Source organism: Entelurus aequoreus, linkage group LG01, assembly GCF_033978785.1.
Source record: "Entelurus aequoreus isolate RoL-2023_Sb linkage group LG01, RoL_Eaeq_v1.1, whole genome shotgun sequence".
In the NCBI taxonomy this organism is placed as follows: domain Eukaryota; kingdom Metazoa; phylum Chordata; class Actinopteri; order Syngnathiformes; family Syngnathidae; genus Entelurus; species Entelurus aequoreus.
This window is the reverse complement of record NC_084731.1, coordinates 7329283-7347743: the sequence shown is the minus strand read 5'-3', so window position 1 is coordinate 7347743 and position 18461 is coordinate 7329283. Positions and strand designations below refer to the sequence as shown.

Here is an 18461-nt window from a genome sequence, read left to right as displayed (position 1 = left end):
TGTATTATTTTGCAGTTTATTGTCAAAATATACACTCCCATTGTCCACTTAAATATTTCCAAGATATTTCTTTATTCTTAGACAACGGATTCCCTTCCGTGATTGGTCATTTCTATGGACACAGAAATGACGTCACCTAAAATTCCGTTTACGGCACATAGTAATGTCGTAATTCAGCTCTGAGTGCGACACTTAAGATTCAGTCCTACACTTCGCTGAAAGTGTGAGTAAGACGCTTGATAACTAACTTTTAAGTGCAGCTTTCAGCGAAGAATTTATTTACTCTTAAGTCAACTCTTAGCAGACTTCTTAGGAGTAATTCTAAGAAGCTTGATAAGTACGGCCCCAGATGTGTAGCCCGCTGGCCTGTTCTAAAAATAGCTCAAATAGCAGCACTTACCAGTGAGCTGCCTCTATTTTTTAAATTGTATTTATTTACTAGCAAGCTGGTCTCGCTTTGCCCGACATTTTTAATTCTAAGAGAGACAAAACTCAAATAGAATTTGAAAATTCAAGAAAATATTTTAAAGACTTGGTCTTCACTTGTTTAAATAAATTCATTATTTTTTTTACTTTGCTTCTTATAACTTTCAGAAAGACAATTTTAGAGAAAAAATACAACCTTAAAAATTATTTTAGGATTTTTAAACACATATACCTTTTTACCTTTTGAATTTCTTCCTCTTCTTTCCTGACAATTTAAATCAATGTTCAAGTATTTTTTTTTTTTTATTGTAAAGAATAACAAATACATTTTAATTTAATTCTTCATTTTAGCTTCTGTTTTGTCGACGAAGAATATTTGTGAAATATTTCTTCAAACTTATGATTAAAATTCAAAAAAAATATTCTGGCAAATCTAGAAAATCTGTAGAATCAAATTTAAATCTTATTTCAAGGTCTTTTGAATTTCTTTTAAAATTTTTGTTCTGGAAAATCTAGAAGAAATAATGATTTGTCTTTGTTAGAAATATAGCTTGGTCCAATTTGTTATATATTCTAACAAAGTGCAGATTGGATTTTAACCTATTTAAAACATGTCATCAAAATTCTAAAATTAATCTTAATCAGGAAAAATTGCTAATGATGTTCCATAAATTCTTTTTTAAAGTTTTTCTCTTCTTTTTTTCGGTTGAATTTTGAATTTTAAAGAGTCGAAATTGAAGATAAACTATGTTTCAAAATTTAATTGTCATTTTTTACGTGTTTTCTTCTCTTTTAAACCGTTCAATTAAGTGTAAATATAATTAATTATTAATAATAACATAGAGTTAAAGGTAAATTGAGCAAATTGGCTATTTCTGGCAATTTATTTAAGTGTGTATCAAACTGGTAGCCCTTCGCATTAATCAGTACCCAAGAAGTAGCTCTTGGTTTCAAAAAGGTTGGTGACCCCTGATCTAGTTATTGACATTATTTACTAGGGGTGTAACGGTACGTGTATTTGTATTGAACCGTTTTCGGTACGGGGGTTCCGGTTCGGTTCGGAGATGTACCGAATGAGTTTCCACACGGACATATTAAGTAGCGTAACGCACGTTGTGTAAACAATGCACACCGATGCACAACACACGGCATGCTAGCAGCTAACGGGCTACGATAGACTGACCGTACGTCCTCTTTTCACCGGACATGTCCTCTTTTGCGGAGCTGTCAGGGCGGAGTTTCTTAAATGCCTCAAATGTCCGGCATTTTGAGTTAGGGTTGCATGTATTTTCAATGTATGTTCAGGGTTGAGAAGGGGTTAAAAACCAAACAAATTGTGCGCGCAGCAGCATTGATGAGGGAGGGGCAGAGACAGAGAGAGAGAGAGAGAGAGAGTTATGATAAACGCGCATGCGTCGTCAGGCTCTGCTTTTTATCCATAGATTTATCACATTTAATTTTTTATTATCTATAGCAGGGGTGTCAAGTGTGCCCCGGAGGCCATTTGCGGCCCACAGCTAATGTTTTAAAGGCCCACGACACATTCTAAAAATACTATTAAAATAAACAAAAACATAACAAAAGTGAAATAAAAAAGCTTAAAGGTGAAATGTAATTTAGAAAAAGTTGCAATGTTGACTAATAAAACAAAGCTGTTTTTCTTCTTTCAAACTGTCATTGCTCAAAACATAATATTGAATCAAAATCAATGTTATTATGAATTATTGACCTATACAAGGTTTCCATTACTTCACATCAAATATTCCACTAAGAAAAATATTTTTGGTGGAAGATTTTGCAAATTTGGTAAATAAATAACCCAAAAATGTATATTTTGTTGTTTTCTTACTGTACCGAAAATGCACCGAACCGTGACCTCTAAACCGAGGTACGTACCGAACCGAAATGTCTGTGTACCGTTACACCCCTATTATTTACACATTACTTTGTCTGTTTCAGTCACTATGTTAACTCTAACCCTTTTTTATTACATTTTGAGGAAATCCAGCAGAGGGCAGTATTGTATAGTTCCATACAAGTCAAGGAAGGTGACCTCTCTGATGTTTCAATGAGTGCGCATGCACAGTGTCCCGGTTATGCTTCTTCCCACCAAATCCCCTTTCAGCAAGATTATAACCTTAATCTGGCCCTGTTGCACACATCTGATGATTCATATGAGTTATGTGTGCCAACATGATCAACTGAATTCAGTTAAACAAGTTGTTGCATGTTTTTACCTTAATGAGAGAGGTACACACAATGGCACCGGCATTCACCATGGGGTTGTGTGGTTTATCTGCAACACACAGCCTTAAGTCTCACACAGAAATCTCTCCTTTACACACAGAAGCCTGAAAACATATCACAACTACAATATCGTCCATTAGCTGTTTCTCAGGTGGAGTCTCGTCACACCATTGCTGCTGGGACACAACCTCTCATCAATATTTTATACTGCTTCTATGGCAACGAGGCCAGAGACAGCTTCTCTTTCAGGTGGAAGTGAACAACTGCTCTTCCTTACCGTCGTCATTCAAAAAGAGCTTGTTGAATCGCAGGCCGCTGGGTTCTTTGCCAATGAATCGGTGCACATAATCAGTTCCGTGGTCGTGTACAGCGATGGCGTATTTCAGCGGCTTGACGCAGGACTGCAGACAGAAGGGAACCTTGGTGTCGCCAACCGTGTGCCTGGATTAGAGACATAAATACTGTAAGTGGTGGCGCAATGTTGAGAGTAGTTATGGACAACGGTACAGTAGACCCCCACCTTCTCAAGGTTTGAAATGGGTGACTCCGCATATTCACAAATTTCTCTCCTTTAAATTGTAAATCAATGTTTTATTGTCACTTGCATTGCACAATCAAACCATTTCTTATTTAGATAAATAAAGCAGTGCTGCAAGGGGATTATCTCCTAAGTCAATTCACTCAGAATTTTCCAGCAAGTACAGTAGTTGCTTTGACAAGACGCGGTGTTACAAAAACTGTAAACTGTACGTATGCCTGTAATTGTTTGGGAAGTATAAAACTACAATCAACACGTGTTTAATAACAGTGGGAAGCTTCTTATAAAGCAGAAATCACTAACTGGTGAACCTATATGGACCTGAAGTCAACTAATGCGATTAAATATTTAAGTAACTGTTAACGGAGCACTTCTTTTTTGACTGGCACAGATTTTATAGAAAAAGTACAGGTCTATTTGCGCCAGGACCACCAGAATGTCTTACAGTCTGTATACTCAGTCTGTGAAGACGCTAAACAGCCTACCATTTTTCTGCCCATGTCAATCATTAATCAAAGTTTATTTCACCTTAAAGGCTTACTGAAAGCCACTACTACCGACCACGCAGTCTGATAGTTTATATATCAATGATGAAATCTTAACATTGCAACACATGCCATTACGGCTGGGTTAGATTAGTAAAGTGCAATTTTAAATTTCCCGCAAAATATTCTGCTGAAAACGTCTCGGTATGATGACGTTTGCGCGTGACGTCACGGATCGTGCGGACATATTGGGACACCATTGTGGCCAGCTATTAAGTCGTCTGTTTTCATCGCAAAATTCCACAGTATTCTGGACATCCGTGTTGGTGAATCTTTTGCAATTTGTCTAATGAACAATGGAGACAGCAAAGAAGAAAGCTGTAGGTGGGATCGGTGTATTAGCGGCTGGCTGCAGCAACACAACCAGGAGGACTTTGAGTTGGATAGCAGACGCGCTACCGGAGTACTGCTTTGTCTTTCAATTATTTGATCGCTTGCCCGTACGTGCGTGCCGCTATGTGCATGTCACGTACGTAACTTTGGGGAAATATATGTGCTGTATGAACTTTACGAAGGTGAACGGTACTTTGGGCTGTGGGATTGAGTGTGTTGTGAGGGTGTTTGATTTGTATTGGTGGGTTATATGGACGGGAGGGGGGAGGCGTTTGTTATGCGGATTAATTTGTGGCATATTAAATATAAGCCTGGTTGTGTTGTGGCTAATAGAGTATATATATGTCTTGTGTTTATTTACTGTTTTAGTCATTCCCAGCTGAATATCAGGTCCCACCCGCCTCCCACAGCATCTTCCCTATCTGAATCGCTTCCACTGCCCTCTAATCCTTCACTCTCACTTTCCTCATCCACGAATCTTTCATCCTCGCTCAAATTAATGGGGTAATCGTCGCTTTCTCGGTCCGAATCGCTCTCGCTGCTGCTGGCCATGATTGTAAACAATGTGCAGATGTGAGGCGCTCCACAACCTGTGACGTCACGCTACTTCCGGTACAGGCAAGGCTTTTTTTATCAGCGACCAAAAGTTGCGAACTTTATCGTCGATGTTCTCTACTAAATCCTTTCAGCAAAAATATGGCAATATAGCGAAATGATCAAGTATAACACATAGAATGGATCTGCTATCCCCGTTTAAATAACAAAATTTCATTTCAGTAGGCCTTTAACACCTCACTCCCCATCACCTTAATAACTGTGCCCTGGACATTGCATTTCTGAAGGATCAACATAACACTCCTCAGTAATCTGACTGTTAACGCCACCCCACCTTTCTCCTATTAAATGCTTCAAAAACTACTGTACCAGAAGACTATGAAGCTGCATTGACTGCACTTAACTATGCAGTTGTTATCCTCCAACTACATTTTGTTGAGGTGTATAACTGATGTTATTATGACAAGGATAATAAGAGATTGATTGATTGATCAATATACATTTTTAGGACTTTTACTGGGTATTGGTTTGCCATCTTGGAAGGTAACCCCCACAAATATCGGGTATCCATACTGTACTGTCTGTATGTATGTATGACGATATTACCTCTGACCGTCCACGGTGCACAGCGATACGGCCCACAAGTCTGGGCTGAAGCGTGACAGTTGGGGAATGTAGTCGGCCACCTGCAGCAACAATTTTCCATGACACATCAGAATGAATCCACTAAACCGGTGCAGTATTTGTGTTGTCACTCGCCTGTCCTCCAGAGAGGTTCTTGGCATTTTCGTAGAGCTCATCCATATGCCTGCAGAAGGGCTGAAAGTCTGGGATAACAAACTTCTTTCGGAAGGCTTGAGTGAGCAGAACTATGTTGCTCTGAACACATCTGCACGAAAAAAAAAAAACATTAAATATTAGATGAATGTTACAAATGATACATGTAATGTACTGTGGAAGTGGACTGCTCTGGCAGTTGTGCTACTCAGAGTATGACTAAGGTTTTCGGGATACATATGCCTCTCAAAATCGTCCCAAGAGCAGTCATGAGATTTCAGGTCAATGAGCATTTAAAAACAACTGTTTGGCTTTTCTTTGTTTTTACGATATATTGTCACAACCAGTGGTGTTCCAATCCAATATTGATATCGGTCCAATACAAGGCTCAGATATACGCAGTCCTGCAGCGCGTTTACTTGTGCAAACAACCAGTAAACAGTAAAATGTCCTCAAATAAGCACAGAAAATCGGTCTTTGTTTCTACTTCGGTGAAGTCATTTACAAAAAGGTAGCCTAGAAAGGCAATAGTGATAGCCTAGTCAGTGTTTCCCACACATTCATTTATTTGTTGCGGCCCGCCATGAAAGAATTACGTCTGCCACAAATTTAAAAAATGTCCAGCTTCTCAGACAAATCATATAGTTGATGTAGATGCCCATATCGGCTGTTCAGATTTACTTTACAAAAGAGAAGTGTAGAATTCTTCTCTTTTTGCCTTATTTGTATTTGACCACTACTGTTTTCTGTTTATTTGTTACTGACTGTGGCAGGACACCTCTGCCTCTGTTTCACTTTATGTTGCTGGTAAATAATATGGTTGTAGTAGTAGGCTAAAGTTAAATTATTTAGTATGCACTAGTTAAAGGGGCAGAGCTTTAAGAGACATTTTAGCTTTTATATTTTATAAGATATATTTTTTGTAAGAACCACAATTAATAAATATATTTCAGTGAATAACTTATTGTTCAAATCTGTATATAAATATGTACATAAAGTGTTGTAATTATATTGTAAAATGGATGGATGGACGTTTAAAACAAAACTGTTATTATCAATTAGTAAGTATAAATGTTTTGAGCCTTTTTAGAGAAAATCATATCATTGTAGTAAATTATGCAAATTACTTGATGATGTCATGGTGACCACGCCCATAGCCACGCCCCCATCGCCACAGGTATCTTGGCAGTGTATGGGAAACACTGCTAGTAGAGGCTCACATAGGTTTGGACAATTAATCAAATTTTAAAAAGGAGCCATATGTAATAATGTGGCCAGAGAAGGTACTGCAATCACGGTCAAAATTCTGTAGTCCTCTCCCTTTTTCCCTGACTGAGGTTGCCAGATACGCAGCCGAATCCAACTCGATCGACTGGGATACTCCAAGGAACTTCAAACTTCCACTGCCTCTTACTAGGGGTTAAGGTGTTGGGACCATAATAGCGGAATAGACAATAACAAATCTCTAACCAACACATTTTACACAGAAATTAGGCTATTTTCCGGAAGAAGTACGTCATGCCTGCGTACAATATCCCAACAAATGGCAATCATATAGTTATTGTCAGTACTATCAGAAAACAAAGACTAAAACCAACTCTAGCAATGGTTATACTGGTGAAAATGAGTAGAGCACACTTAGCAGCCTAATGTACGCCCAAAACTAAAGAGGAGACATTTTACCAAGGCTACACGAATGAGGAGTTATTTTATCATGTGATTTGGCTGTCTCCATAGGTTTCACATTGCCATGATGACAGCCGTGCTAATGTTGGAACCCATTTCCTCAGCGTATCAGCATATTGAGAAGGAAATAGGCACTGACACTACCCATATCCAAATAGGGAAAAATTAATTTTCGACAAATAAAACCTGTCAGTTGGATGACACATCGACAAACAGGCTAACGGGCATATATTTACCCCTGTTAGCCTATATGTCGATGTGTCATTGACTAGGCTAGCATGCTAAGCATTACATTAGGACCTAAGCACCATCACACTAAGCATTCGTTGCACAAACATAGTAGTTTTGTTAGACAAGATCATAGACTGTATTGGACAATATAGTAATATAAGAAATGTCCATTTCCATTTATTAGAAGTAATAAGAAAAGGTAAATGCCTGAAGTACCTATCAAGGAGGAAATTAACAAATTTGGCATCAGATTAAAAAATATTCTCCAATTTCAATCGTCTCCATCTTTCAAAGGCATCCCCGATACAAATCCTTGTTATGTTCCTGGTTTTGTCATGAATAAGTTGAGAATCTCGACGACGTCTTTTAGATTGACTAAGGTCTGACATGTTTAGTAACATTACCAGTGGCAGTAGCTAGACGAAGGTGGCGGTGCGTAACTGGCAACCTGGATGTAACACACTCACACACTTCCTAATTTGTTTCATCGAAATGAAAACAATAGGATTTCGGGGCTGTAAATTTAATTTTGAAATGAGCATATCCCGGCTGAACTACTGTTATCAGTTATAAAGGTATTCGAAAACAACATGATTCAGTGTTTCCCATAAACTGCCAAGATACCTGTGGCGGTGGGGGCGTGGCTATGGGCGTGGTCATCATGACATCATCAAGTAATTTGCATAATTTACTACAATGATATGATTTTCTCTAAAAAGGCTAAAAAAATGTTTACTTACTAATTAATAATAACAGTTTTGTTTTAAACGGACATCCATCCATCCATTTTACAATATAATTACAACACTTTATGTACATATTTATATACAGATTTGAACAATAAGTTATTCACTGAAATATATTTATTAATTGTGGTTCTTACAAAAATATATCTTATAAAATATAAAAGCTAAAATGTCTCACAAAGCTCTGCCCCTTTAATTAATGCATACTAAATAATGTAACTTTAGCCTACCAGTACAACCATATTATTTACCAGCAACATAAAGTGAAACAGAGGCAGAGGTGTCCTGCCAGTCAGTAACAAATAAACAGAAAACAGTAGTGGTGGTAGATAGACACAGAGCTTCATCAAACATCTGATCCACTGAACAAAGAGCTCCAAAAATCTTGAACTTGAGACTGCCATCAGTTTTACTCCCTACACTTAACCATGTGTTTCCTACTGCCTGCAGACTTTGCACCCTTTGTTATATACACATGTTGTGTTTCTAATATAAATACATTTAATAAAGTCAAATACAAATAAGGCAACAAGAGAAGTATCCTACACTTCTCTTTTGTAAAGTAAATCTGAACAGCCGATATGGGCATCTACATCTACTATATGATTTGCCTGAGAAGCTGGACGGGACAAAAAAAAAAAAAAAAAATGTTTTTTTTAATTTATTTTTATATTTTATTTTATTTTATTTATTTTTTTATTTGTGGCGGACGAAATTCTTTTGTGGCGGGCCGCCACAAATAAATGAATGTGTGGGAAACACTGTGATTAATTAATGCCTTTTGACATATCATTTAATGACAACTTGACATTAAATTATTACAAATGGCTCATTTAGTATTGATTTCGATTTTGGCTTCTGACTAATATGAACATATTATAATAGAAATAAAACGATTAATGGGCCGTGCAACGTGCATGCAAATTCCGAAGCTTGTGACGGTGAAACAGATGAGGAGCGAATGAGTGAAAAAAAGGGCACGCCTGCTAGAAGTTTGGCATCTCACCATGGTTGCTCTTTTTAATTTGACACGGTGCTAGTACCGGCATGCCTAATCAGTAATCACTAAACTCAATAGAAGAAGTAAGGCATATGATTTCTGGGTTCACGTAACCTCGGACAGAGTTGATAGAATTGGCCAATGTTGATGAAATGTTGTCATGGTGAGGAGAAGAAACCTTTGTTTTGGAAAATAATGAGTCCGGTAGCGCTCATTTACACTTAAACGCCAGCCGTCCTGACGTCAACAATGTCGATACAGCCACTTGAAACGCCAACTAAACTACAAAGCTAAAACTAGCAGGAACAATCCATACACCCACAACACATCTCATCTGCTTGTGCCGTTGTGAGTGACATAATCGATGTTACATTATTTCTACAAACAGTGGAGGCACCTTGAGAGGCTCGCTCTTTTTTTTATTTTTTTACAGCCTCAAGTCGCCTCTATACTCGTGTACACCAGTTCAAAACAGCAAACATTATTAAATTATATCTATCGCAAATATCTCTCTTCTGTGAATGATCGCAAGCCGCTCTTATCTCGCATCTGACCGCTGATTAGTCAACAGCGGCATGCTGTCAATCACTGTCACATTGGCAGTCCCAAAAAGCCAATCAATGAGCTAAAAGGGACAAGTTTCAGTCTGACCGGTGGCACAAGTTTTTCAATCTATTCATTAGAGTGACATTTTTGGACGGGACAAAAACTGCCTTTTGAAAAAGTGCAGGGGGACATGTCCCCCCCTGACCCTCCCTTGTGTGGTGTTCGGGTCTGTGGGACCCAATTTCATTTTTTATTAAAAGAAAAATGATACAATTAATACATTTTTCAAACTGAGACTCACTGGCTTTGGCTCATTTTCTGTGAAGAACATATATCAGAATACATATTTAATGACCACACACCATACACCCCCCCCCTACACATTTCTATTACATATAAGATGTCCGGGTCCACTGGACCCGGGGCTAATAGAAGTGTGGAAATTGATGTTCTGTGTACCACACACACACACACACACACACACACACACACACACACACACACACAGCAGGCCTAGACAGGAGGAGGACAGAGTGTAGGTACACAGAACATTAGAGGGTCAAATGTGGGACAAAATGAGAGCAGACAGCAGTGTTTCCCATAAACTGCCAAGATACCTGTGGCGGTGGGGGCGTGGCTATGGGCGTGGCTATGGGCATGGTCACCATGACATCAAGTAATTTGCATAATTTACTACACTGATATGATTTTCTCTAAAAAGGCTCAAAAAATTTATACTTACTAATTAATAATAACAGTTTTGTTTTAAACGTCCATCCATCCATCCATCCATCCATTTTACAATATAATTACAACACTTTATGTACATATTTATATACAGATTTGAACAATAAGTTATTCACTGAAATATATTTATTAATTGTGGTTCTTACAAAAAATATATCTTATAAAATATAAAAGCTAAAATGTCTCTTAAAGCTCTGCCCCTTTAATTAGTGCATACTAAATAATTTAACTTTAGCCTACTACTACAACCATATTATTTACCAGCAACATAAAGTGAAACAGAGGCAGAGGTGTCCTGCCACAGTCAGTAACAAATAAACAGAAAACAGTAGTGGTCAAATACAAATAAGGCAACAAGAGAAGTATCCTACACTTCTCTTTTGTAAAGTAAATCTGAACAGCTTATATGGGCATTTACATCAACTATATGATTTGCCTGAGAAGCTGGACAGGACAAAAAAATAAAAAAAAAATAAAAACATTTTCATTTTTATTTTTATTTTTTAAAATTTGTGGCGGACGTAATTCTTTCGTGGCGGCCCGCCACAAATAAATGAATGTGTGAGAAACACTGGACAGTGTTGACAAACAATGTTGCAACCTTGAGTGGGAACCGCAGGTGCAGAAACACAAAAGAAGAATCCCTGTGGGATGCAGAAACTGGCAGAGAAATGTTCTGTGCAACGTTCATATTGTTGTTACTCAGCCAGCATTTGTGGGTCTGATGGACCCGTTGCATTTTGTGGCTTTTAATGCCTCACAATCAAACATTTTTATGTTAAAATACTGAACAGATGTTTATTGGGATAAGGTAAACGGCTGTTCAGTATTTTAACATAAAAGTGTTGGATTGTGAGGCATTAAAAGCCACAAAATGCAACGGGTCCATCAGACCCACAAACACTGGCTGAGTAACAACAATATGAACATTACACAAGGGTTAAGTTACGTCCATACTGCTCCCATTTAGAAGAAAACAAGTCGGCAGGGTTGTAGCGTCTGTTTGTGGCTAAGCTATCTCTCTGGCATCACTCCCTTATAATCCCTGTAGCGTGGGATCCCTGCGAGGGAAACGCACGCTACACTCCACACGCTGCTCATGTGCTTCCTGCAGAGGCTAAACTAAAAAAACAAAAACAAAAAAAACAACCCCGGCAGGCAATGGATCACTGCCAGTAGCAGAAGTGTCAGGAGTGAGCTGTCACATGCCCTGGCTCAGCAAGCCACCATCCTAAAGTCTGGCATCAGTTGGGGGTTACTTTGCACTTGACTGTTTTGCCTGCTCTCAGGATGTGTGCTGAAGTCCAGCACGATCAGAACCTGAGCAAAAGCCAGGGGACAAACTAAAGTGAGGACGCAATGCTGAATAATTCACATGAGGCAGCATTACAAGCACTTAATGGTTAAAAAAAACCTAGAAAATTGAACCTATAGTTGTAATCGCAAACACATACTTTTTGAAAAGATGTTTGTCCAGGGCACCATCTGAGGTGGTTTTCAAGGTGACCTTCAGCATCTCCATACATTCTTTGAGCCTGGGGTCTCCTGTGCGAAGCCCTGTGGCTTTGAGAGCCTAATGAGAGTGGAGAAGATAGCAAGGTGGACAAAAAGAAAAGAAAAAAGAAAGCTTCATTAGGATCAAATTATTTTGGTAGAAAACTCACTGTGGTAAATTTGTGTGCTGGGATCTTCTCTTGGCCTTCAGCTATTGTGTAAAAGAGCAGGTCCTCCAAGCTAGGCAGAACGCCTGCCTTTCTTCTCCTGCACGAAACACACACAGTTGAGACGACACGTGAGACATGCAGAAAAATGCTACCGACTCCAAACATTGCACATTGCTGCATGTGCACGGGTTATTGCTAGAGTACCAGCCAGGGAGTGAGTCAGGTCCACTGCCGGTGGCCGACATGATATAGTGACGATGCTACCTCACTTTTTCTCTATCCTCTTGTTGTGGGGCATTCATTCATTGCTCTTGTCATTTCTAAAACAAAGTAGCGGACGGTTATATTGTAACCTATTACTGTCAGTAGACTTGCTATTAGGGGTGTAACGGTACGTGTATTTGTATTGAACCGTTTCGGTACGGGGGTTTCGGTTCGGTTTGGAGCATACTTGCCAACCTTGAGACCTCCAATATCGGGAGGTGGGGGGTAGGGGGCGTGGTTATTTACAGCTAGAATTCACCAACTCGAGTATTTCATATATATATATATATATATATATATATATATATATATATATATATATATATATATATATATATATATATATATATATATATATATATATATATATATATATATATATATATATATATATATATATTTTTTTATTTTTTTATTTACATATAAATAAAATAAATACTTGAATTTCAGTGTTCCGGTGGCTATCCATTAGATGGCAGTATTGTCCTGTTTAACTTCTCCGTTCATGATGAGTATATCATTTCGGCCACCGTGTTCAATGGAGAAGTCTGTTCTACAAAATTTACAAGCAACATACACCTTCCCCTTTGAACTGTCCTGGATGAACTGAAATTCTTGTTTCCATTCGTTTTGGAACTTGCAAGCGTATTTCTTCATCTTGCTCGTCGACGGCGTCGCCATGTCTGTAATTTCCTCGTTCTTCTGCTTCGTCTCCTTGTTGTGTGCGCAGTTGTGCACTCTACTCTCTAAAAGCCCTAGATGTTATCACGTCATTGGGCAGGCAAGCTGTTTATATTGTGGGAAAGCGGACATGAGAACAGGCTGTCCCCACTCAGTCTCAGGTCCGCATTGAGCTGGAGGGGGCGTGGCCTCCAGCTCCGGCTGAATACCGGGAGTTTGTCGGGAGAAAATCTCTGCCGGGAGGTTGTCGGGAGAGGCGCTGAATACCGAGATTCTCCCGCTAAAAACGGGAGGGTTGGCAAGTATGGTTTGGAGGTGTACTGAACGAGTTTCCACACGGACATATTAAGTAGCGTAACGCACGTTTTGTAAACAATGCACACCGAGGCACAACACACGGCATACTAGCAACGACCGGGCTAGGATAGACTGACCATACGTCCTCTTTTCACCGGACATGTCCTCTTTTGCGTCGCTGTCAGGTTGCGTGTATTTTCAATGTACGTTCAGGGTTAAGAAGGGGTTAAAAACAAAACAAATTGTGCACGCAGCAGCATTGGTGAGGGAGGGGCAGAGACAGAGAGAGTTATGATAAACGTGCATGCGTCGCCAGGCTCTGCTTTTTATCCATAGAATTATCAGATTTAATCTATAGCAGGGGTGTCAAAAGTGTGCCCCGGAGGCCATTTGCGGCCCACAGCTAATGTTTTAAAGGCCCACGGCACATTCTAAAAATACTATTAAAATAAACAAAAACATAACAAAAGTGAAATAAAAAAGCTTAAAGGTTAAATGTAATTTAGAAAAAGTTGCAATGTTGACTAATAAAACAAAGCTGTTTTTTTTTTCTTTCAAACTGTCATTGCTCAAAACATAATATTGAATCAAAATCAATGTTATTATGAATTATTGACCTATCCAAGGTTCCAATTACTTCACATCAAATATTCCACTAAGAAAAATATTTTTGGTGGAAGATTTTGCAAATTTGGTAAATAAATAACCCAAAAATGTATATTTTGTTGTTTTCTTACTGTACCGAAAATGAACCTAACCGTGACCTCTAAACCGAGGTACGTACCGAACCGAAATTTTTGTGTACCGTTACACCCCTAGTAAAACATAATCTATGCAACATTTTGACCAAAGAGCCACCATTACGTGTGATGTAGACCACAAGGAAATGTGTTATAAAGGTAGAAAGAAAATCATTATATGACCCCTTTAATGCGCCTTATGAGGGCTTTATGCTCGACCGCACCCAAACTCTGGAACGTTCTCCCCGACCATCTTAGAGCGCCACAGTCGGTCGACCGTTTTAAGAAGGGACTAAAAACCCACCTTTTTAGCACAGCTTTTATCTAATTCCTCTGCCTTCTTGTTTACTGCTTGCTAGGGGTGTAACGGTACACAAAAATGTTGGTTCGGTACGTACCTCGGTTTAGAGGTCACGGTTCGGTTCATTTTCGGTACAGTAAGAAAACAACAAAATATACATTTTTGGGTTATTTATTTACCAAATTTGCAAAATCTTCCACCAATGTTATTTTTCTTATTGGAATATTTGATGTGAAGTAATGGGAACCTTGGATAGGTCAATAATTCATAATAACATTGATTTTGATTCAATATTATGTTTTGAGCAATGACAGTTTGAAAGAAAAAAAACAGCTTTGTTTTATTAGTCAACATTGCAACTTTTTCTAAATTACATTTCACCTTTAAGCTTTTTTATTTCACTTTTGTTATGTTTTTGTTTATTTTAATAGTATTTTTAGAATGTGCCGTGGGCCTTTAAAACATTAGCTGTGGGCCGCAAATGGCCTCCGGGGCACACTTTTGACACCCCTGCTATAGATAATAAAAAATTAAATGTGATAAATCTATGGATAAAAAGCAGAGCCTGGCGACGCATGCGCGTTTATCATAACTCTCTCGCTCTCTCTGTCTCTGTCCCTCCCTCACCAATGCTGCTGCGCGCACAATTTGTTTTGTTTTTAACCCCTTCCTAACCCTGAAAGTACGTTGAAAATACACGCAACCCTAACTCAAAATGCCGGACATTTGAGGCATTTAAGAAACTCCGCCCTGACAGCTCCGCAAAAGAGGACATGTCCGGTGAAAAGAGGACGCATGGTCGCCCGTTAGCTGCTAGCATGCCGTGTGTTGTGCCTCGGTGTGCATCGTTTACACAACGTGCGTTACGCTACTTAATATGTCCGTGTGGAAACTCGTTCGGTACACCTCCGAACCGAACCGAAACCCCCGTACCGAAACTGTTCAATACAAATACACGTACCGTTACACCCCTACTGCTTGCCTATCTGTTTTATCCAGTGCTTTCATGCTTTTATTTCTATTTTTATCTACGTTTCTGTTTTACCTAGTGTTTCTCATGTTTTCATTTCTATTTTAATTTTCTATTATATATTATAACTTTCTATTTTTTTTATACTTTGTAGCACTTTGAGATTTTATCAAATGTAAAGTGCGTTACAAATGTAATCCATTATTATTATTAGGGATGTCCGATAATGGCTTTTTGCCGATATCCGATATTACGATATTGTCCAACTCTTTAATTACCGATACCTATATCAACCGATACCGACATCAACCGATATATGCAGTCGTGGAATTAACACATTATTATGCCTAATTTGGACAACCATGTATGGTGAAGATAAGGTACTTAAAAAAAAAAAAAATTAAATAAGATAACTAAATTAAAAACATTTTCTTGAATAAAAAAGAAAGTAAAACAATATAAAAACAGTTACATAGAAACTAGTAATTAATGAAAATTAGTCAAATTAACTGTTAAAGGTTAGTACTATTAGTGAACCAGCAGCACGCACAATCATGTGTGCTTACGGACTGTATCCCTTGCAGACTGAATTGATATATATTGATATATAATGTAGGAACCAGAATATTGATAACAGAAAGAAATGGGGGGGAGGGAGGTTTTTTTGGGTTGGTGCACTAATTGTAAGTGTATCTTGTGTTTTTTATGTTGATTTAATAAAAAAAAAATAAAAACAAAAAAAAACAAAAAAAACACGATACAGATAATAAAAAAACCGATACCGATAATTTCCGATATTACATTTTAACGCATTTATCGGCCGATAATATCGGCAGGCCGATATTATCGGACATCCCTAATTATTATTATTATTATTATTATAATCCAGTGTGACTTATGGTCCAACAAATACGGAACATAACAAAAACCAAGGCACCGCTGTACTTGGGAGTTATAATTGTTTTTAAAGCAGCACAAAACACTGAAGTATAGTGAAATGTCCTGAGAAGAACGGATGCGCCTTATGGCTGGACCTGGCTGGTACTTGTAGCACCAAGGAATGTTGGTTAGGTCAGGAGGGCAACGTTCGGACACTCAGCTATGTTTCAAATCAACATCGGATTGGATTTACACAAGGCTGTCTGCTCACATGACACAGGCCAGTGTGTTCAGAGAGGCAAAGCCTTTTTAGCTGGCCGCTGGGAGACACTTTGGACACGTTGAGATGTGAGAGAGGTTCCCTTTGGAGAGATTCAGCAGCAGTAATGACCCGACTAGAAGTTAAATACCAGAACTGACTGCACTCAAAAGATTATAACCTACTGTTGAGCATTTGTGGGTTAGCCATGAAAAGAGGAAGTGGGGTCAATTTAAAAGGAAATGGTGAGAGAGGAGGACTACTTCTACTGAGGGGGAAAAAAACTACAAAAAAAAATAACCATAGAAAGATACTTACAATGTAAAGCAAGTAGATCAACATGAGGGAGAGAATGTGCAGAGGAAATATTATTGATTTGTGACAATATGCAAAACTGACAACATTCAGGTAGAACTTGCTCAAATCTACAGTTGAACAAGTATTGATACCTCTTGAACTTTTCTACATTCTGTCACATTACGACAAATATATTTTATTGGGATTTTATCTGAAAGACAAACACAAAAGCAGCACACAACTGTAAAGAAGAAGCAAAAGTATTTCAGTGTTTTTTTTTTTTTACAAACAAAAACTGACAAGTGCAGCTTTTCCTTTATGTCCCTAACCGCTTTGCACATCACATCTAAAGACTAAGTTGTTGCCCATTTTACTCCAATTTCGTTGTTCTTTGAACCTGTTCACTGTAATAATGACAAATAAAACTCTATTCTATTGTATTTTTCTTTGCAAAAACTCAGTCGGATTATTTGGAGCGCTTTTGTGAACCACGGGTTTCAGAATTTCGATTGAATTTACTTTTCAGTTTTTAATTTGTAAAAAAAAAAAATATATATATTAAAAAAGAAAAAAAATCATGTGGAGCTGTCCCTTGTTTTTTGCTGTTAATTGGTTCTGATAATGACCGGGATAAATTTGCACAAAGGAATCCTTAATTATGAATAAAATATTTTCATAGCTAGAGCCTTAAAAAAAATGTTTACGACCTTTTATAAAATGTTTTTCAACACTATGACGCTCCTCTCCACATGAAATAACACCCTTAACTCACCTTTACATTTTTTTAATTCAAAAAAAATATTAGTAACGCTGCCTGAGGCTAAGCCAATCAGTAGAGTGTTTCCCACACATTCATTTATTTGTGACGGCCCGCCACGAAAGAATTACACAAATAGATTTTTTTTTTTTTGTCCTGTCCAGCTTCTCAGGCAAATCATATAGTTGATGTAGATGCGCATATAGGCTGTTCAGATTTACTTTACAAAAGAGAAGTGTAGGATACTTCTCTTGTTGCCTTATTTGTATTTGACCACTACTGTTTTCTGTTTATTTGTTACTGACTGTGGCAGGACACCTCTGCCTCTGTTTCACTTTATGTTGCTGGTAAATAATATGGTTGTAGTAGTACGCTAAAGTTAAATTATTTAGTATGCACTAATTAAAGGGGCAGAGCTTTAAGAGACATTTTAGCTTTTATGTTTTATAAGATATATTTTTTGTAAGAACCACAATTAACAAATATATTTCAGTGAATAACTTATTGTTCAAATCTGTATATAAATATGTACATAAAGTGTTGTAATTATATTGTAAAATGGATGGATGGATGGACGTTTAAAACAAAACTGTTATTATTAATTAGTAAGTATACATTCTTTGAGCCTTTTTAGAGAAAATCATATCATTGTTATTTTATACCACTTATTGTAGTAAATTATGCAAATTAATTGATGATGTCATGGTGACCACGCCCATAGCCACGCCCCACCACCACAGGTATCTTGGCAGTTTATGGGAAACACTGCAGTGGCCAGGATACTGAACAGCACTCTGATTTGTTTGGTCTCCTGTAGTTGCCAATATTACTGTTGTATTGACATTTTTAGTTGTAGCCCTTTCATGCTTGAAATGCTTGATTTTGACCCAAAACATTGGAGAATATGCTTTTAAAAATGTAAAAACAACCAGGGACAACTGTATTACTTGCCTTCTACTTCACAATTGGGCTGCT

General features: G+C 37.9%; 1 protein-coding gene across 3 annotated transcripts in view; it reads right to left on the bottom strand.

Moving 5' to 3' along the window:
• Positions 1 to 18461, bottom strand: part of LOC133647588 (glutaminase kidney isoform, mitochondrial-like) — a 58761-nt gene that overhangs the window by 35230 nt on the left and 5070 nt on the right. Inside the window, exons 1-7 of one of the 3 annotated variants that reach the window (XM_062043349.1) lie at positions 16445 to 16478; positions 12042 to 12138; positions 11832 to 11950; positions 5404 to 5533; positions 5251 to 5330; positions 2951 to 3114; positions 2664 to 2722 (exon numbers count right to left, since the gene is read on the bottom strand). In XM_062043349.1, the coding sequence (XP_061899333.1) occupies positions 2664 to 2722; positions 2951 to 3114; positions 5251 to 5330; positions 5404 to 5533; positions 11832 to 11950; positions 12042 to 12138; positions 16445 to 16446 (651 nt within the window). In that variant the 5' untranslated portion in view covers positions 16447 to 16478. Of the gene's footprint in view, positions 1 to 2663; positions 2723 to 2950; positions 3115 to 5250; positions 5331 to 5403; positions 5534 to 11831; positions 11951 to 12041; positions 12139 to 16444; positions 16479 to 18461 lie in introns of those variants that run through there. The other 2 variants (XM_062043347.1, XM_062043348.1) reach the window with 2 other exon arrangements.